The sequence below is a fragment of the Anas acuta genome, chromosome 18, assembly GCF_963932015.1.
Source record: "Anas acuta chromosome 18, bAnaAcu1.1, whole genome shotgun sequence".
NCBI lineage: Eukaryota > Metazoa > Chordata > Aves > Anseriformes > Anatidae > Anas > Anas acuta.
Genome location: NC_088996.1, coordinates 12,315,294 through 12,333,164, shown reverse-complemented (window position 1 = coordinate 12,333,164; position 17,871 = coordinate 12,315,294). Strand labels below are relative to the sequence as shown.

General features: G+C 66.3%; 2 protein-coding genes across 3 annotated transcripts; both read right to left on the bottom strand.

Moving 5' to 3' along the window:
* Nucleotides 1–745: 745 nt before the first annotated feature.
* On the bottom strand, nucleotides 746–4,258 carry LOC137841664 (alpha-N-acetylgalactosaminide alpha-2,6-sialyltransferase 2-like). The gene is made up of 9 exons (XM_068654804.1): nucleotides 3,676–4,258; nucleotides 3,084–3,228; nucleotides 2,806–2,971; nucleotides 2,457–2,622; nucleotides 2,237–2,375; nucleotides 2,023–2,126; nucleotides 1,841–1,924; nucleotides 1,655–1,754; nucleotides 746–1,403 (listed from the first exon to the last, which is right to left on the bottom strand). Exons 1-9 carry the CDS (start codon nucleotides 3,825–3,827, stop codon nucleotides 1,224–1,226), a joined length of 1,236 nt encoding a protein of 411 aa, XP_068510905.1. The 5' UTR covers nucleotides 3,828–4,258; the 3' UTR covers nucleotides 746–1,223.
* A 1,404-nt stretch (nucleotides 4,259–5,662) lies between these two features.
* On the bottom strand, nucleotides 5,663–17,760 carry CEP131 (centrosomal protein 131). Of its 2 annotated transcripts, none has more exons than XM_068654791.1 (26): nucleotides 17,327–17,760; nucleotides 15,628–15,811; nucleotides 15,126–15,211; nucleotides 14,631–14,745; nucleotides 14,323–14,441; nucleotides 13,945–14,058; nucleotides 13,691–13,840; nucleotides 13,340–13,457; nucleotides 12,620–12,736; nucleotides 11,734–11,890; nucleotides 11,497–11,597; nucleotides 11,201–11,383; nucleotides 10,853–11,044; nucleotides 10,612–10,749; nucleotides 9,999–10,124; nucleotides 9,770–9,886; nucleotides 9,291–9,393; nucleotides 8,910–9,111; nucleotides 8,568–8,675; nucleotides 8,346–8,463; nucleotides 8,154–8,228; nucleotides 7,920–8,062; nucleotides 7,267–7,444; nucleotides 6,999–7,195; nucleotides 5,981–6,041; nucleotides 5,663–5,890 (listed from the first exon to the last, which is right to left on the bottom strand). In XM_068654791.1, exons 1-26 carry the CDS (start codon nucleotides 17,413–17,415, stop codon nucleotides 5,816–5,818), a joined length of 3,366 nt encoding a protein of 1,121 aa, XP_068510892.1. In that variant the 5' UTR covers nucleotides 17,416–17,760; the 3' UTR covers nucleotides 5,663–5,815. The 2 variants fall into 2 exon arrangements, with proteins under 2 accessions (XP_068510892.1, XP_068510893.1); XM_068654792.1 differs by having other exon boundaries at nucleotides 7,920–8,083; nucleotides 11,497–11,570.
* Nucleotides 17,761–17,871: the final 111 nt, after the last annotated feature.

The following is a 17,871-nucleotide window of genomic DNA, read 5'->3' as shown; positions in this document are numbered from 1 at the left end:
CCATGCCCAGGCTGAACCCTTCCCAACCCCAGCACAGGCCTGGGCCCCTCCGTACCCAGCATCCTGTCCCCCCCCCTCATTTCCTTGCAGCTTTCTGCCACCACCACGGGGAAGATGCCAAACGGAGGCCAGAAGCCCCGGTAAGGATCCCCCCGGGCATCATCCCCACGGCACCTGTCCCCCTCCAAGCTCCGTGCCGTGGGGCTGTGCCGGCAACAGGCATGGTGCAGAGCCCCCCCAGCACCCCAAGCAGCGTCCCCCCCAGCCAAGCAGCACGCCCCAATTAGCAGGGGAGATTACCCCGCGCGCATCCTGCCCGTTTGCTCCAGCCCCCCCCAGGCTGATTTGTCTGGGGCCAGGGCTAATCCCTGCCCGGGCAGACACCAGCTTGAGCCGCGATCTCTGCGCGGCGGCTGCCAAAAGCACCCAGCCCTCCTGACCTCCTTCCCCACCGAGCCGCTCGGCTCGTTTGCAGCTAACGAACGGGCTCCACTGATCCCGGCTAATCCACGGCGGGGAGCTGGGGGGGGGGGAGGCTCCTTAATTGGGGAGCTTTGGCAGAGCCGGTGACAGCCTCGCTCAGTCTGCCTGGCAGGGACGAGGACGGGGATGGGGACGGGGACAGGGCTCGTGCCACGCAGCCGGCAGCCCTGGCCCTGCTCCCGGGGAACCCTGGCACGGGGAGGGGGGGGGCCGTGCAGCAGCGGGGCGCAAGCAGCCATCCGGTGAAAATCTGCATCCCTGGTTATGCAACGCCGCCGGTTTATTCATGCCTGAACCGGGCACTGGCCTAGAAACCAGGCTCTGAGATGCCGGGGAGGGGCAGGGCTGGGGGCTGAGCCCACCGGGGAGGGCTGCGGGCACGGGGTGGGCACCAAGGGGACTGGGCATGGGAACCCACCCGTGGCCACAGGACAGGGATTGGGGCTGCCTTCCCCACTGAGTGGCAGCAAAAAGGGCCCGGGGCTCTGCAGGGGATGCTGCAAATCCTTATCTGGGGCAGAGGCACGGCACAGCCCCCCCGGGAACCCCCCGATCCCCAGCCCCAGGCAGCAGTGCAGCCCCAGCAGCTCATCGCACACCTTGCTTGGGCCCAGCCCTGCCCCAGGAGCTCTCTTGGAGCCCGCAGGAGGGCAGAGGATGCTTTCCTCCTCCTCCAGCATCTCAGATCCTCACTCAGGTCCCAGCAGCGCTCCCAGCCTGGCTCCCGGTGGCCGCGGGCATCACGTCCCCTCGGTGCCGGTGTAGAGGCGCAGGAGCCCGCTGCGCTGCAGCCGCTGCCACAGCCTCATCTCCAGCTTCAGGTCGTGGTTGACGTAGAACTGCACCTCCTTGTGCCCGCGGTCAAAGTAGTGGTCCGAGTACGCCCGGTAGCCCGGCGTCATGAACCCGAAGGCGCTCACCTGCGGAACGCGGCGATGAGCACGCTGACGGTGCCCGGTGCAGGGGTGAGGACACCGCGGCTGCTCCAGGGGGGGGACACGAGCAGAGACGGTGATGGGGAGGATGCACGGGTGCAAAACGGCCTCGGATAAGCCTCGGGAGGGAGCAGCTGTGGGCACGGCACTGTGCCATGTGCCCTGTGCCCTGTGCCATGTGCCCAGCCCCAAATCACCGGGCACCACCGCAGCGGAGCCGTGCACGGGCTGCCCACCTCGTCGCAGGTGTGGATGGCGGCCAGGAGCATCACGGCGCCGGTGGAGGGCCGGTAGAGTTGCCAGAGCGGCGTGGCCAAGATGTCAGAGCGGAGAAAGCTGCGGGCAGCGAGCAGGAGCCGTGCTAAGGGCTCCCCCGCCGCGCTGTGGGGAGGGGGAATCCACCCCGGGGGGGGGCTCCTCACCGGTTCCGGAGGTAGCGGATGAAATCCGGGTGGAGCATCCTGAACTTGTCAGCACGCAGGTCCTCACCAAAAAACTCCTGGGGCCTGCGGGGAGGTCCCAGCGGCTGCTCGGAGGTGCGGGGTGGAGGGGACCCACCTATCCCACCCCCCCAAGCCCCCACGCCCACCGTGTCCCCACTCACCAGACCCCCTTGTCCCGGCCCCTGTCCACGCGCTGGTGGGTCAGGGCTGCCCGCAGCAGCAGGTAGTCGCGGTCGTGGTCCGGGAGGAAGACGTAGCGCGTCTCCTGTGGTAAGGGACACGGTGAGACCGGCACTGTCCCCATCCAGGAGGTGACAAACGGGGCCCTGGGGGTGCCGTGCCCACAGCATCTCCCCTCCCCGTGAGCTCCCTCACCGGACTCCGGGGCGGGTGCTTGAAGCCATCCGCGGCGTAGCTGCCGAGCGCGTTCACCAAGGTGTTGGTGGAGAAGACGTAGAAGGACGTCCTGTTGCCAACATCCCCCTCGAAGCCCGCCGTGATGGCCCCGTTCACCCTGGAGGATGAAGCAGGGAGCAGGGCAGGCGCTGCCCCCAGCTGGGCCATGCCCCCCCCCTCATTCCTTGTGCGCCCTCACCTGAAGACGAGGTGGTGGGCGTCGATGGCAGCCCCCGCGCGGGACCCGTTGAGGATGCCGCCGTTGCCCACCACGGCGCAGCGCACACAGGGGGCCGCTGCCGGCCGGCTGTCCACCAGGACCCCGCTGGCCGACGTGTTGAGGAGGGACAGGGACGCCTTCAGCACTGGGGGGCAGCCCCGGGAGGGTGAGTTTGGGGAGGGGGCAGCGGGGGGAGCCCCGCGCCCCGGCGTCCTGCGCCCCCTCTCCATGGCACAGCAGCCCCCGGGACGCAGCCCCAGTGCCTGCGGTGCCCACCCCTTCGTGCAGGGCTCCCCCCGTGCCCCCCGCAGCCCCGTGCTCCCCGCACCGTCCCAGCTGACGTCCTTCCAGCCGTGAGCCCCCCCGTATCTGCGGAGCCGCCGGTACTCGTCCTCCCGCAGGTGCTGCGCCCACTGCAGCACCGGCACGGTGGCCAGGAAGGCAGCCCCAAATTCGGTGCCCGTAATCCTCTTCCTGATGCTGCTGGGGCACTCCTGAAATCACAGGTGACAAGTCCCTGCGTGTGACAGCAGCTCGGGGTGTCCCGTGCCAGGGGGGGACACGGGTGGGCTCCTTGTCCCTGCCCCAGCCCCGCAGCGCCCGTACCGAGCTGCGGGAGGTCTCATCCCGCCCGTACGTGTCCCCGAGGTTTGGTGGCAGGCTGGGGGCAGGGGTGAGGTGTGGTGACCGTGTCACCAGCTCCGGGACCTCTGTCGTAGGGGGTCTGGGTGCCTGCAGGCGGGTGGGGGTCCTGTTAGGAGGAGAGAGGTGGCTGGGGGGGGACACGGGGTGGCGCACACGCGGGTGCCCCGTCCCCAAGCCCAGCCCTGCCCATGAAAACACCAACAGAGGAGCCCTGGGGAGGTGCAGGAAGTGCTGCTGAGGCTCTGCCGGTGTCACCGGGGCACTGTGGAGGTGACGATGCCCCGTGGTGGTGCTCAGCACCCCCCTCCCCGGCCACCCCCGTGTTGCAAAGCAGAAAGCAGGAGCCAGGCTTGGAGCCGGCCGCAGGACAAGGTCCAAGCCAAGGCCGGGAGCTGCAGCCAGGCACCCGCGGAGAGGGCAGACAGACAGAGGTGGACTCGGGGTTAATCATTCCCCAGGGCAAAAATGGCTCTGAGGAACCCCCCCCCCCGGGCCCAGGGGGCAGCCACGCAGCCCCCAGCCCAGCCCCACGACCCTCCCAGCCCCACGGTACCTGGAGAGCTCGAGCCCCAGCCTGCGCTGCGTGGCCAGGAGCAGCAGCAGCAGGGCCAGGAGGGCGAGGGCCAGCCCGGCACCGCGGCCACAGCGCCCCGGGCACGGCACGGGGGTGGCACGGCAGCAGCCGAGTGCCGGGGGTCTTCTCATGGCAGCTGGTGGCAGAGAGGGGACAGGAGACCCCGGCCACAACGCGCAGAGCTCCGGGTGGCCCCCACGGCGCCGTTCCTCGTCCCTGGCTTCCTCCAGACGGCCGCAGGACCTCCGCTCGCACGTTGAGGGACAAAGGGTGGACGGTGCCCGTGACACTGGGCTGGAAACCAGGGGACAGCCCCTCCACCGCCACCGCTCCCAGGCCAAGGCCTCCTGCGTCCCCGCTGCGTTTCCCCAGCACCCAGACCTGCGCCAGGCTCCCGGCCACGCTGCTCGGCCTCGCTGCCTCCCTCGGGCACGGCCTCGTCCCCACCGGTTCTCTGGGGACGGGGGTGCAGCCGTGCCAACGGGGGCAGCGGGGGCGCAGGGCACGGCCACGGGTGGCCCGGGGCGGAAGCTCGCAATAGGGAGGTGGAGGTAGGAGGGGGGGGTCAGGAAGCAGGCGTCAGAGATGAAACCATGGGGGAAGCAGGGGCTGGGCCAGCTGCCTGCGCAGGATGGGGCCGTGCGCCCCCCCTGCCCCCTCTGCAGATCAGCTCCAGCTCGCACCCGGCACAACGAGCGTCCTCCAGGAGCAGGAGTTGGACCCGGAGCCGCTCAGGTGCACCCCTGGCCATGGGTTTTTGCCCCCCAGGAGCAGTTTTGGTGCAGGTCCCACTCGGGGGACGCCACCACGGGGAACACCCAGGGGCAGACAGCACAGCACCAAAACGGGGGGAGAGGGGAAGGGGCTGCCGCAGGATCGCTCAGCCCACCTGCACCTGACAGCCATTTACCTCGTAAAATTGAATATTTTATAGCAGGTGGCGCAGCCTCAGCCAGCAAACACCAAATCCTGGGGGGCTGGGACCCCCCTGCCTCGTGCGCACACAGCCCCCTGCCCCGGCCGTGGGCAGGAGCAGATCAGGATCTACAGGAAGCACCCGAGCACCCCCCCCAGCCCCATATCAGGGCCAGGACCCCCCCACACACACTCCTGGCAGCCCCCCAGGAGGACGGGGGTCCCAACAGCCCACCCAACCCCGCTGCTGTGAGCGCAGAGCCCGTGGCACAAAGCCGCAGCAGGGCACAGGGGCTGGCAGGACGGATGAGAAACGCCCCGGGACGCCGAGGACAAAGCCTCTGCTGGCCCCCAGCACCAAACCCCGGCCTCCTCGAGCACCAAACCCCGGCCTCCTCGGAGAGCAGAGCCCGCAGGCAGCCGTCAGCACGCCCTGCGGGGAGGAAACAGATGCCCCGGGCTCGGTCCAGGCGTTTCCCGTTGCTGTTGGGGTGTGCTGAGAGATTTGCAGGGAGCAGGGGCTGTGGGATCGCATCCTGCCCCGGCACCACCGCCCCCACACCAGCCCAGCTTCTCCTCCCATGGCACCACGCAGATATTTCATTTTAAAAGCAAAAAGAAGGAGCAGAGAAGGGAGCTGGGCACAGCCGGACCCACACCCGCGTGCGCTGCGCTGCGTGGCCTCGGCTCTTCCCCTCCAGCCCTGCCCTAACCCAGCCCGGGGGCAGCCAGCGGGGAGGAGGAGAGGTGCTGAGCTCCCGCAGCACCAAAAAGGGACTCCCAAATCCCAGCCCTGCCTCCGTGGCTCAGCCCCGCAGCTCCCACCACGAGGATCAGGACCCAGGACCACCGACTGCTGCCCAAACACGCCGCGAGCAAACGCAGCTCCTGCCCCGCCGCCACCACACAAGGGATGGGTAAAACGCATCCGTGGAGAGCAAATAAATAAAAAATAAAAAATAAAAAATAAAAAACAAAAAATTAGGATGCCAACAGCACCGAGGCTTCCCTCTGCCCCCCTCCCCGGCCACAAATCCGACAGAAACGGCCGTAGAAACCAGCAGAGCTTTTATTGGTAAAACGTCGGAGGAAGCTGAGCGCTGCCGAGGCGTAAAAAAATAAAAATAAAAAAAATCAAATCCTGGGTGTGAGGGGGGAGTGGGAGGGTGGGCGCCCACCGAGCGCCCCCCGGGGGGGGGGGGGGTTATTTGGCTGCCAGCAGCTGCTGGCGCTGCTGCTCCAGGAGGGCCTCCAGGTGCTCGGCTCGCTGCACCGCCGCCTGCAAGAGCGCGCAGGGTCGGGGAGCTGTGCCCGGGGCAGGGCTGCAGCAGCGGGGCAGGGGCAGCCCCCCGAAGCCCCCCTCGCTCACCTCGTACTGCTTGCGAAGGCTGCTCACGTTCTCCTCCTTCCTCGCCACGGCCGTCTTCACCCTGAGCAGGGGGATGGAGAGGGGCTGAGCACGGGGTCCAGGCACCCCCGGGGCTCAGGGCGGTGATTTTGGCACGGCTCAAACAACCCCAGGATGGGCAGCCCCTCTCCTCTGCAACCCCAAAGCTAAAAGGGGTCTCAGGGCATGCTATAAATGGGGCTCGGGGTGCCAGGGCATGCTATAAATGCCTTCATTCCACTTTGGGAGCATTACACGGCTTGCATCGAGTCCCCTGCAGGACGAAGGGGACACCAGCCTCACCAGACCTAATTAACAAGGTCCCAGGGACACACATTCCTATTTCCCACACCCACAGTTGCTGTCCCATGGCCAGACCCTCCTACGGCTCTCGGAGCCCCAAATCTGCCCCGTTTTGCCAGGTTTTGCACATGGGACTGACGGGGAACCCCTCTCGCTCACCCTCAGGGTGTGACTCAGAGGGAATGGGAAGCGCTCGGCTGGCTCTGGGAAAGCCGCTGAGCTCCGCGCGCTGATGCAAAGCTCTCCCACTGCAGCTTTTTTCCCCAAAATTCCTCCCTGCAGGCTCCGGCAGCAGGGCTGGCTCTGGCTGTACCACCGGGGCAGCTGGCAGAGAGCTCAGCCCCACGCAGAAAGCGGTGCCGGCAGGAGCCGCTGCCTTCCCGGGGAGATAAAATTCCTCCCCCGCAGGCAGACGGGGAGGGAAGCGAGGAAGCACCGCGCTGCCTGCTTGGTGCCGAGCCCAGCGCCGGCTCCTGCTGGTGCTGAGCCCCCGCAGCACAGCCCCGAGGTGCCAGAGCCCTGCTGGAGAGGCGAGCGCAGCCCCTGCCCCCCTTTGGTGCTGGGGTGCTCCTGGGGAGCCTGCAGGGCTCAGTGACACCCCCACGTGCCCAAAAAGAGCCCCGAGGAGTCACCGCAGCCAAACTCCTGGCAACGCACCCCGGCTGCGAGCCCCCCAAGCCCGGCCGGGCTGCCTCACCTCCTGTGCACCTCCTCCAGCTCTCTGTCCTTCTCCCTCGCCACCCTGTCCAGCTCCAGGCGCTGCCGGGCTCTCATCTCCACCATCTCCTCCTTCAGCCTCTTGTTCTCCTCCTCCGTGCCCACCAGCCTGGTGGCGAACTCCTCCCGGATCACCTCCGCCAGGCTGCTCCGCTCCTGGGCCAGCTGGTCCCGCACCTACGGGGGGCAAAAGGGGTGACCCCAGGGTGCCGGGGTCCCAGGGGGACCCGGCCGTACTCTCGGCTCACCTTCCGAATCTCCTCCAGCTCCTGCTCCCGGTGTTTCAGCAGCCCCTGCAGGCGGCTGCTCTCCCCCTCCAGCTCGGCCAGCCGCCCCTTCAGCTCGTTGCAGCGCTCCTGCAGCTTGCGCTCCGACCTCTCCAGCTCCTGCAGCTCCACCTCGTACTTGTCCCGGATCCTTTTAATCCTGGAGGAGAGGACAGAGAGCTCAGCCCGGAGCTGGGGGCATCCCCAGCACCCCCTCCCCAAGGCTGCAGCAGCGACCACGACGCCGCAGCCAGCGCAGGATCAGCCCCACGGGAGGTGCAGGATGGTTTCAGGAGGTGCTGGAGGATTTCTGGCTGTGTTTGGAGTGGTTTTGCTGCCACTTTCCAGCCCTAGGGAAGGCTGCCCACTGCCACAGCGCTCTGACACCCCCGAGGATGCCTCTCCAGGGGGGGCGAGCAGGGGCACACACCCTGTGCTGTGCCAGGGAGGGAAGGACGTTTGTCCCCACCAGCTGCTCCGTCCCAAACTCGTGCTGCTCAGCGCCGTGCACGCAGAGGTGGCTCAGGAGCCCACGCAGGTGGTGCCTGGAGCTCGTGGGGGAGGCACAAAGCTCTGGGGGGGGGGCAGGAATGGGAACTGGGAAGGACTCAGCAGGCTCACGTCTCCCTCCTCACCTGTTCTCCGCTGCCCTCTCGCACTCCTCCTTGGCGGAGGACATGTCGGCCTCCAGGCGCTGGATCACCAGCTCGATCTCCTTGTCCCTCTCCTTCCTCACCTCCTCCCTCAGCTCCCGCTCCCGGGCGAGCAGCCAGGCTTCCTGGGGACGGCGACAAAGATGCTGAGCGTTGCTTTGAGCCCTCTCGGAGCTCAGCGTTAACACCCTGCAGGGAGAGCAGCCCTCACCCTACCTCCTTCTTCACGTAGTTTGCCTCCCAGGCTTGCCTCTCCATCTCCAGCCGCTCCTTCAGCACCTTCACCTCTGCCTGCGGAGAGACAGGACAACTGCTCGCCTCCGGTGCTGCCCCCAGGGCTCCCAGCCGTGCTGGCACACAGCTCGGGGCCGTGCCTTGCTCATCGGGGGGGGGCGAGGAGCGACAGACCTGATGCCTCCTCTCCCTCTCCTCCTGCTCCTTCGCGTGCTCCTCCTTGAGCGCAGCGGTGACGGCCGAGCTGCTCGCCTCCAGCTGCCTCCGCAGCTCCTCCACCTCCGCCCTCTGCCTGCCCGAGGACAGAGCGGAGCTTTCAGCCCCCCGAGGGAGCCTCCACGAGGGCGACCACCCCCCGGGGCTGCCAGGCGTGCCGGCTCCTGGCTCTGCTCTCACCTGGCTGCCTGCTGGCTCAGCCTCTCCTTCTCCTCGGCGACCTCCGCGTAGAGCCGGCGCCGCTGCTGCTGCAGCGCCTGCTCCTCCTGCTCCAGCTGCTTCTCACACCTTGGAGGGGGGAATAAGCGGCCTCAGGGGGCTGCCAGGCTCAGAGCAACCCAGTCCCCTGGAGCAGGGCAGTGTTTTGTGGTTTTCCCTGCTCCCTGCCCCTTCCCACCCCGTGCGCAGCGCCGGCTCCGCGACACCTCTCCACGAGGTCATTCAGTGCTGCAAACCCATTATCACCACAAATCCACCCTGGTGGTGGTTTTGGCCACCACCCCCGTGCCCTGGAGCACTCACCGCTGCCGGGCCAGCTCCCTCTCCCTCTGTCCCTGCTCCTCCTTCTCGCGCTGCAGCAGGCTGCGCAGCTCCTGGGCCTGCCGGCAGTACTGCCGTGCCGCCCGCTCGTCCGACTGCAGCAGCTCGGCCTCGTGCAGCATCTTCAGCTGCCGTATGTCCTGCCGGTGCTTGGCCATCAGCTTCTGGATCTCTGGCTCCAGGCCTGGGGGGTGGAGGGGAGAGGATGGTTAGCACAGCCTCAGGGCCGGTTGGGGGTAAAAGGAGCAGATTTGGGACCAGCACGGGCACCCCCGGGACCCCGGGCAGCTGGTGGGGAAGCTGCAGGAGTTGGCTCGGCACAGACAGGCTGGTAAGGGAAGGGCTCGTGCTGGGACCTGGCACCTTTCACGGTGATCTCCTTGATCTTTTTGGTTTTCTCATCAATCCACTTCTCCCGCCTGATCTTCTCCGTCGCGCTCATCAGCTCCTTCAGCTTCCTGAGCTCCTGGGGGGAAGCCAAGGGGAACGCGTCAGAGGGAAGCCAGGGAGGAGATCCCCTCCTTACCCTGGGAGCCCAAAAAGCGAGGTGCAGGCAGGAGCCGACGACCCCAGCCACGCACAGCCCCGGTTCCACCCTCTCCCAGTGCCCCCCACCCCGTACAGGATGGGGCTTTGCATCAAGGGGGAAGCAAAACCCTTGGGAAAACCCCTGCTGGGGTGACAGAGAGAGTGCCCCCCACCCAGCCAGGGCAAAGCTCCAGGGGTGACACCAATTTCCTGCACCCAGCTCCCCAAAAAACAAGCAGCTGGGGCTCCCCAAGGTGGCACCGAGGTGGCACAGGCCCCAGGTGAGCCCCCGGGGGTCCCCGATGTCACCTCACCAGCTCGTGCTGCTCCTGCATCTGGCTGATCTTCTTGCTGTACTTCTGGTCCGCCTGTTTCAGCTCGGCCACCACGGCCTCACACCTCTCGCTCAGCACCTTCTTGTCCTCGATGAGCTGTGAAATGGGGAAAAAGGGGAAAAAAGGGGGAAAAAGGAAGGCGTGAGGCAGCCAGGAGGGCGCCTCCAGCCCGGCCCGCGGGCTTCGAGCTGCGGAAGGTGAGGATGACCTGGTCGATGAAGGCCAGGTGTCTCTGGATGGCCGCCTCGTACTGCTCCCTCTGCAGCCTCAGCTGGTGGCCGAGCTCCTTCTCGGTTTGTTGGACGTGCCGGACGGTCAGTTCCCTCTGCTGGGCCTGGTGGGTGCCAAAAATGGACTGAATACGGAAAGCCCTGCTGGGTCAGCTCACCCCGAGCAGCCAAACCAAGCCCCTGGTCCCCCAAATCTCCCACCCTGCTGTCAGCGGGGCCGCCCAAACCCCCAGGGGTGGAGGAAAGGAAAAAATTCAGCGCAGCTCCGCGCTGAGCGCTGCCCAGGCACCTGCTGAGGTGGTTTCCAAACCGTGAGGGAGCACGGAGAGAGCCCACAGGATGGGGAAGGACCTCGAGGATCCTTCCCATGATAACAAAAAACAAAACCACTGCATGACCCAGCACCCCACGGCCCCCTGGTTCCCCCAACAGCTTGGGGGGCACCGCAGGACTTGGCCCCGCTGGAGGACGGATGGGAACCCCAACCCGCAGCGCCGTGCCCCCGCGCTCCAGAGCCTCTGCTCCAGGGAACGGGTGCTGAGGGCTCTGCTCCTTGGTTCCCCAGCGAGCAGGAGGAGCCGAGCCACCCACCAGCGCCGTCTGCAGCAGGCTGATGGCTCGCTTCTTCTCCTCCACTTCCAGCTTCAGCCTCACGATGGAGCTCGTCACCTCCGTGGCAACAGCGGACGCTTGCTCCAAGTGCGCCAGCTCCTCCTCGGAGAGCAGCCCCTGGAGTGTTGGGAAAGGAAAAAAAAAGAGTGAGAGGAGCTGGAGGGCACCCAGGCTCTGAAAAAAAAAGAGAGCCCCTTCCTAGGGGGGTCTCAGCACCCACCTCCCGCTGCGTGGCCGAGGCGGCGGAGCGCGGCCTCTCCTGCTCGGATTTCTCCATCTCGTCCAGGAAGCTGATGATGCTTTGGAGCTTGGCCTCCGAGAGCAGCGCCCCGTCCTCGGGGACCCCGGGGGAATGGTTCAGCTTCCCCAACTTCTCCAAGTTGTCAGCGGTCAGCGAGTTGGAGCCGGGCTCCTGCGGGGCAGACGGAGCTGCTTGGGGAGGGCGGCGAGCCCCAGAGGTGCCCGGGGAGGTGCCGGCTGCTCCCAGTGCCCCCAGTGCCCCCCAGTAGGCAGCCTCCTCCTCTGTGCTCAGCCCCAGAAGGAGGCAGCCCCATCTCACGCTGCTCACCCCGTCTATCCAGGCGTATTTCTCCTTCTTGAAGAGCTTCGGGGGGGGCAGCAGCTCCGGCTCCTCCTCCAGCAGCCTGAGGGTGTCCAGCAGCTCGGTGAGGGTGACCTTGGACTGAGCCCTGCTGGCGGCCGTCCCCGCGGTCCCCAGGTCCTCGCCCCCCATCTCCCTGGAGCTCAGGTCCTGGAGGACAAGCAGACACACCTCGAAGCTTGCCCGATTTCCAGAGAAACAAACCCAAGCTTGGAGAGCCCCTCGAGTGCCGGGAGAGCCCCTGGAGCCGACGCCAGACCCACCTGCAGCTTGTCCTCTGCCCCCTGCCCCTGCGAGGGCACGGCGCTGAGCTCCACCGGGCTGCTTGCCTCTGGCTCTGCAGTGACAGCGTGGAAACTGGCACCTGCAGGGACCAGACCGCTCCCACACACCACAACCCCCTCCCCGGGCTGAGAACTGCCCCCTGCCACCCTCCTGTCCCCGTCCCACGTGGCTGCAGGGGCAGGGGGACGCGCAGGGGGACGCGCAGGGGGACGCACCGGCGTTGTTGGCTTTGAGGCCGTCGTTCCTCGTGGCAGCAGCAGGCCTGGCAGGCTTCTTCTTTGCTACCCTCCTGCTCTCCTTCACCAGCGCGAGCTCCTCTTCCACCAAGCATTTCGCCTCGGCAGCCTTTTGGGCCCTTTTCTGGTGCAGCTCCTGCGGGAAGGAGAAGGAGCTGCAGCTCCAGGAGCCGAGCACCACGGGGTGGGGGGACACCGCTGGGCCCGGGGGGGGGGTTTGGCAGAGCTCTGGGAAGTGGCTCCAGGCACAGGCACGTGTTTCTGAGGCTGCTGCAGCATTTCGCCACCCTCCAGCTGCTCGCTGCTGTGCCTCCCGCCAGCACCCCCGCCGAGACCTGACTCCATTTGGGCCAAAGAGGAGTTGGGGCTCTTAAAATCCCTTTTTTACTACATTGCAAGCCAGCAGGCACCTCCCCGAGCTCTGCCTCTGGCTCAGCCCCTCGGGTTCACCCCAGGAGCACCCAAGGGAGCTGCAGGAGCACGGTGGGGGCGGTGAGGTGCCTCCTGGGGGGCACAGAGGGCACAGAGGGGTGCGCAGCCACCCTGCAGGGCCCCGTCCCCTCCTGGGACCAGTCCCATCCCTGGCCGTGCCCAGTTCCGTGGCAGGAACTCCCCTTTCCCCAAAAACAGCCCAAAACGAGCTCTGGAGGAGCTGTCAAAACTTAGCAGGAGCACAGAGGCGAACTGCTCTGTGGCACCTCCGTCTCCACGGGGAGCGCTGCGTCCCCAAGGCTCACTCAAATTCCAAATTGTGGAAAGAGGAGGAGGAGGAGGAAGAGGAGGAGGAGAGGCCCTGCCACTGCCTCACGGAGCCGGGCAGCCCAGGGACCAGGGGCAGGCACATTTCCCCGGGTCCTGTCCCTACCTGGATGGCAGCACGCCGCGCCAGCCGCGCCTTCTCCTCTCGGATCTTCCTGCGCTCCTCGTCCCTCCGCTCCTGCAAGCCCAGGATGTTCCCCTCCTCTGTCTGCCGCTGCCTCTCCTGCCAGGAAAAAAAGCTCAAAGCTGAGCGAGAGCTCCCACAGCCACCACCCGGGGCCGAAAACTGGGGAACGAGGCACCCCAAGCGCTGCACCCCCGGCCATCCCCTCCCGCGGGTAAGGAGCCCGCAGGGAACTCTGCTGATTCTCCTCGGGCACCAAACGCAGCCATCGGGCACCCGGGGCTGAAACCACCACGGAGACAGGGCTCAAAAATAGAAGCTCACATGCGGGAGCAGCGGCACTCGCCGTTGTTTGGATAAATAATTAAGCACCAAGCCCCACAATTAGCTGCCGAGGCCACGGCGCTCTCCAAGGAGCCAAAACCTCGCTGCTGTGCAGCCAGACAAGGGAGGGCTCCCCCCTCTGACCACGAGGGTGTCTGGGATGGGGCGAATTCAGCAGGATTTGTGCTGCTGCTGCCACGTCCCTGCAGCCAGAGGGACGGGGAGGGGCTGCAGGGCTCCTGGACCCCTCTGGCACCACAGGGACCCTCCCCAGCCCGCTGCGTGGCGCAGAGCCCCCAGCACTGACAGCTCGGGTCCTGGCCCCCGTCACAACGGGGACACCCAGCAGGGTTTGTGCCCCTGCCCCCGGGGACCAACCTCCCTCCTGGCAGCCAGCAGGCGCCCCAGAGCCGCCGCTCCTGCCTTGTGCCGCTGCGCGTGGCGGCGGTACCAGCGCTGGATGGTGACGGCGGCCAGGTTCACCTGCTGGATGAACCTGCAAAAAAAAGGGAGCAGCGTCAGCCCCACAGCCCCACAGCCCCCCACAGCCCCCCCAGCCTCGCTCCCTGGCTCGGGGAAGCCGTTTTGGGGTGCAGGAACTCATTCCTTTGACAATTCAGCGGAATCAGGGGCAGGGGAAGCCAACGCAGCCCCCCAGCAGCTCTCCGAACCCCTCGGCAGCTCCTTTTCTGTCCCAGGAGCCAGGGCGCAGCCCTCGCTCAGCCTCACCTCTCCGCCTCCTCCTCGGTCACCTCCCTCCTGCGGGGCAGCCCCCCGGCGTTGTTGCGGGCGGTGTTGTTGTTGCTGGAGAAATTCTTCTGCGACTTCACCAAGCTGCTGCTTTCACTCTCCTCGTTGGCGGTGGCTTTGACGACATTGCTAGGGCAGAAAAAACACCACGTGGCTCCAGCACGGCACGAGGGGGGGGCCCAGCACCCCCCTGGGGGCCGTGCAGCCCCCTCCCCAAGGCCACCAGCACTTACTTGAGGTTGCTGCTCGGAGCCTGGTTGGAGCTTTTGGGCGCGGGGCCCCTGTCGGCCGTGTAGTTGTTGTGCACCATGGTGGTGACGCAGTTCCCCATCGCGCCCTTGTTGCTCCTTTATTTTTTGTTGTAGGGGGGATACAACCCATCAGGGCCCGTCAGATCCACAGGGATGGGGCCAGCGAGTGCCCTGCACCCCCCCCGTGTGGTGGCCACCACCCCTCATACGAGGGCACCTGGCCTTTTCCAGACCCCAAAAACCCTCCCTCGAGCACCCAACCCCGCCGGCACGCTGCCCACAGCCCCAGCTCTCCCGCCCGGGTATTTTTTGGTTCGTTTCCTCCCCTGCAAGCTCCTCCCGGGGGGGCTGCCCCCCTACCTGTTGTTGGCGGTGAAGTTGGCTGCCAGCAGCACGGCCGCTTCCTTCTTCCTCATGCCCGCTGCTGGCTCGGCACCGCCGGAGCTGGATGGGGCCGGGAGGGCTCGCGGCTGATCGTCCTGCGTGGGGTCGGGCACGAGGCTCAGCCAGCACCAAAAATGCCTCCCCCACTCCCCATCCCTCCCCCAGAGCTGATTTCTGCCCCGCAGCCCCACGGCTTCACCTGCTGGAGGGGAATCCCACCCGAAATCCCGGCTCCTCGTGCCAGGAGGCAGCTGCCCCGTGCCCCCGCCGAGCCCTGCCCTCACCAGGACGTTCCAGGTGGTTTTCTGCTCCGGGGACGCCGTGCTCGGGGTCGTTCCTTTCTTTCTTCCACCAGAAGCACTCTCAAAAAAGGCCAGGAAGGCTCCTGCCTGCTCCGAGCTGCAGCACGGGGAAGGCAGAGGAGAAAGGGATGCGTGTGCTGGGGTTAACATCGAGCTGAGGAATGGCAACGAGGCAGCAGCAGCAGGGATCTCCTCCTGCTCAGGGTGCAGGTGGCTCTGATCCTAACGTTTTGATCCTAAAGTTTTGTCCCCTAACGCAGCCTGGCGGGTCCCCGAGGGGCTGCGCTAAGAGGAGGCTCCCCAGATGCCACCCACGTGCCCTCCCCTGCAAAAAAAACCCCACTCTGTGCCTTTCCAGAGCCCCTGGTGTGTGGGACAGGACTCAGTGACCGCCCTGCTGGGTTCTGGTCCCCTCGTGGGGCCGGGGGGTGCACGGAGCAGGGGGTTCCTCGCGGTGCCATCCCGGGGGAGCCGTACCTGTGCCCGCTGCTGGCCCGCTGGGCAACCTGCGTGGTGCTGTTGGACCTGCGGAGGTTGTTGATGGCCCGGGACCCCGAATCCTCCTGGGGGGGAGAGAGTTCAGCTCAGCTGGGGTTCCAAAAGGGCAGGGTTGGGGTGCCCAGAGCAGGGGATGAGCGCGAGGGAAGCCGCCGAGGCAGCGGGGATTGCTCAGAAAGCCGGGAGCACCCAGCAGGAGACCCCAGGACCCCAAAACTTCCCAGAGGGAAAACAATAAATGGAAAAAAGGGGATGGAGAGGCTGACGCTGCCCCCCCTCAGGCACAGGGAAGAGCTGAGAGGGGCCCCAGCGAGCAGAAAATTCCAGGGGATGAGGTTTGGGAGCGCGGCACCGCAGTGCCCAGACCCCACAGCAGCTCTGCTCATCCTAAAAAGAACAGGGGGGGCACACGAAGCCCCCCGGGACCCCCACCCAGCCCCTCGGGCCCGAGAGCACCCGGGGGTCCCACCGTGGCACCCACCAGGGCGTTCCTCTTGGGTTTGCCATCGGCCACGACGGAGAGGGAGCGCGCCACGTGCTTGGCGGGGGAGGCGCTGCTGGGGCGCCGCAGGACGGGCACGGGGAGCCCCGTCAGGCTCAGGTCCACGGCCACGCCGCCACAGCCGGCACCGCGGCACGACGAGCTGCTCCGGGAGCTCCTCATCCTGTGTGGGGAGAGGGCAGGTGGGTGACCGGGGGGTGGAGAGCAGCGCGAGCGCAAGGGGGACATGAGGGAGACACAACGGGGACCCAGAATGGACCCAAAGGGGACCCGAAATGGACCCAAGGGAGACCCAAAATGGACCCAAAGGGAACCCAAAATGGACCCAAAGGGGATGAAAAGGGGACCCAAAGGGGACCCAGCATGGACCCAAAGAAGACTCAAAATGGACCCAAGGTGGATTGCAGCACAAACCCAATGTAGACCCAAAGGGGACCCAAGGGAGACCCAAAATGTACCCAAAGGGGACCCAGAATGGACCCAAAGGAGACTCAAAATGGACCCAAGGGAGACCCAAAATGGACCCAAAGAGAACCCAACATGGACCCAACGTGGATTGCAAACCCAATGTGAACCCAAAGGGGACCCAATGTGGACACAAAGTGGACCCAAGAGAGACCCAAAGAAGACCCAAAATGGACCCAAACGGGACTCAATGCAAACCCAAAGGGGACCCAAGGGAGCCCCAACACAGATCCAAAGAGAACCCAATGTGAACCCAACAGGAGCCCAAAGGGGACCCAACCGCAGACCCAAAGGGGATCTAAGGGAGACCCCAAAGGGGCCCTAAACGTGGACCCAAAGGTGACCCAAGGGAAACCCAGACGTGAGAGGGAGACCCAACATGGTCCCAAAGCAGCCCCAAAGGGGACCCAGCTCAAACCCAACACAGACCCAATGCGGATCACGGTGCGAACCCAGTGTGAACCCTAAGATGACCCAACCCGAACCCACCACGGACCCAAAAGGGTCCCAGAGGGGACCGAATGAGGACCCTAAAGGGGTCCCAAGGGAGACCCAGTGTGGGCCCAGAGGGGACCCAGTGCGGACCCAAGGAGGTCCCAAGGGAAACCCAGCATAAACCCACCACGGACCTAAAAGGGACCCAGAGGGGACCCAACGCAGACCCTAAAGGGGTCCCAAGGGAGACCCAGCACAGACCCAACGGGATCCCATTGTGAACCCAACTCGAACCCGGTACAGACCCAAAAAGGACCCAGGGGAGACCCAACACAGACCCGATGTGGATCAGGGTGGGAACCCAAAGGGGACCCTAAAGGGACCCCAAAAGGGACCCACAGGGGACCTAAAGGGACCCAGTGAGGACCCAAAAGGGACCCCAAAACACCCCAAAGTGGACCCAGAGGAGACCCCAAAGGGGTCCCATGGCGAACCCAACTCGAACGCAGCGCGGACCCAAAAAGACCCCAAAGGGGACCCCAAAGGGGACCCCAAAGAGACCCCAAAAGACCCCAAAAGGACCCCAAAAGACCCCAAAAGAACCCAAAAGACCCCAAAAGAACCCAAAAGGGACCCAGCGGGGACCCCAAAACAACCCAAAGTGGACCCAAAGGGGACCCTAAAGGGGCCGAACCCAGCGCGGACCCCAAAAAGACCCCAGAGGGGCCCCCAGGGCGCCCCCCCCGCCCCCCGCCCCCGCCGCGGGGCCGCCCCTCACCCGGCCGGGCCTCCGCCGCCCCGCACCGCCCCGGGGCCCCGCCCCCGCGCCGCCATTGGTGGAGGCCGAGCGGGAGGCGGCCGCCCCATTGGTTGAGGAGGCTGCCGGTCAGCGGAGGGGCGGGGCGAGGAGAGGGGTTGGTGGAGGAGAAAAGGGGGCGTGGTCTAGAAGGAGGGGGCGTGGTTTGGTGGGTGAGGGGCGTGGTTATGTGGAAAGGGGGCGTGGCCTCAGGCCGGGGAGCCGCGGGTTCGAATCCCGGTGCCGCCGGCTGGGGGTTACTGGAGGTCATAGGGGTTATCAGGGGTCACCAGGGGTTATCAGGGGTCACCGGGGGCTTCTTGGCCCCAGCGCAGCCGGGCAGAGACCCCCGAGGCAGCCCCGCACCCCCTCCCTGCCCTCCCACCGGCCCCAGGGAGCCAAAGCCCCCCCGCAGCCCCGCTCCCAGCCCCACGGTGCCCAGACATCGCTCCCCAAAATGGTCCGGGGGGGGGTCACGGCCCAATTATTGAGCTCTGGCACCAGCCCCCAGTACACCCCATACCCCC

What these genes read in the sequence shown, in the direction of transcription:
- LOC137841664 (XM_068654804.1), bottom strand. Translation starts at nt 3,827, where the DNA reads ATGAGAAGACCCCCGGCACTCGGCTGCTGCCGTGCCACCCCCGTGCCG. An exon ending in ATCCGCTACCTCCGGAACCG is followed by an intron (nt 1,755 to 1,840) that starts GTGAGGAGCCCC and finishes CGCTGCCCGCAG; the next exon opens with CTTTCTCCGCTCTGACATCT. An exon ending in CCATCCACACCTGCGACGAG is followed by an intron (nt 1,404 to 1,654) that starts GTGGGCAGCCCG and finishes CGCGTTCCGCAG; the next exon opens with GTGAGCGCCTTCGGGTTCAT.
- CEP131 (XM_068654791.1), bottom strand. Translation starts at nt 17,415, where the DNA reads ATGGGGCGGCCGCCTCCCGCTCGGCCTCCACCAATGGCGGCGCGGGGG. An exon ending in GGGCAGAGGACAAGCTGCAG is followed by an intron (nt 11,384 to 11,496) that starts GTGGGTCTGGCG and finishes CTTGTCCTCCAG; the next exon opens with GACCTGAGCTCCAGGGAGAT. An exon ending in AGGGAGCTGGCCCGGCAGCG is followed by an intron (nt 8,676 to 8,909) that starts GTGAGTGCTCCA and finishes CCCCCCTCCAAG; the next exon opens with GTGTGAGAAGCAGCTGGAGC.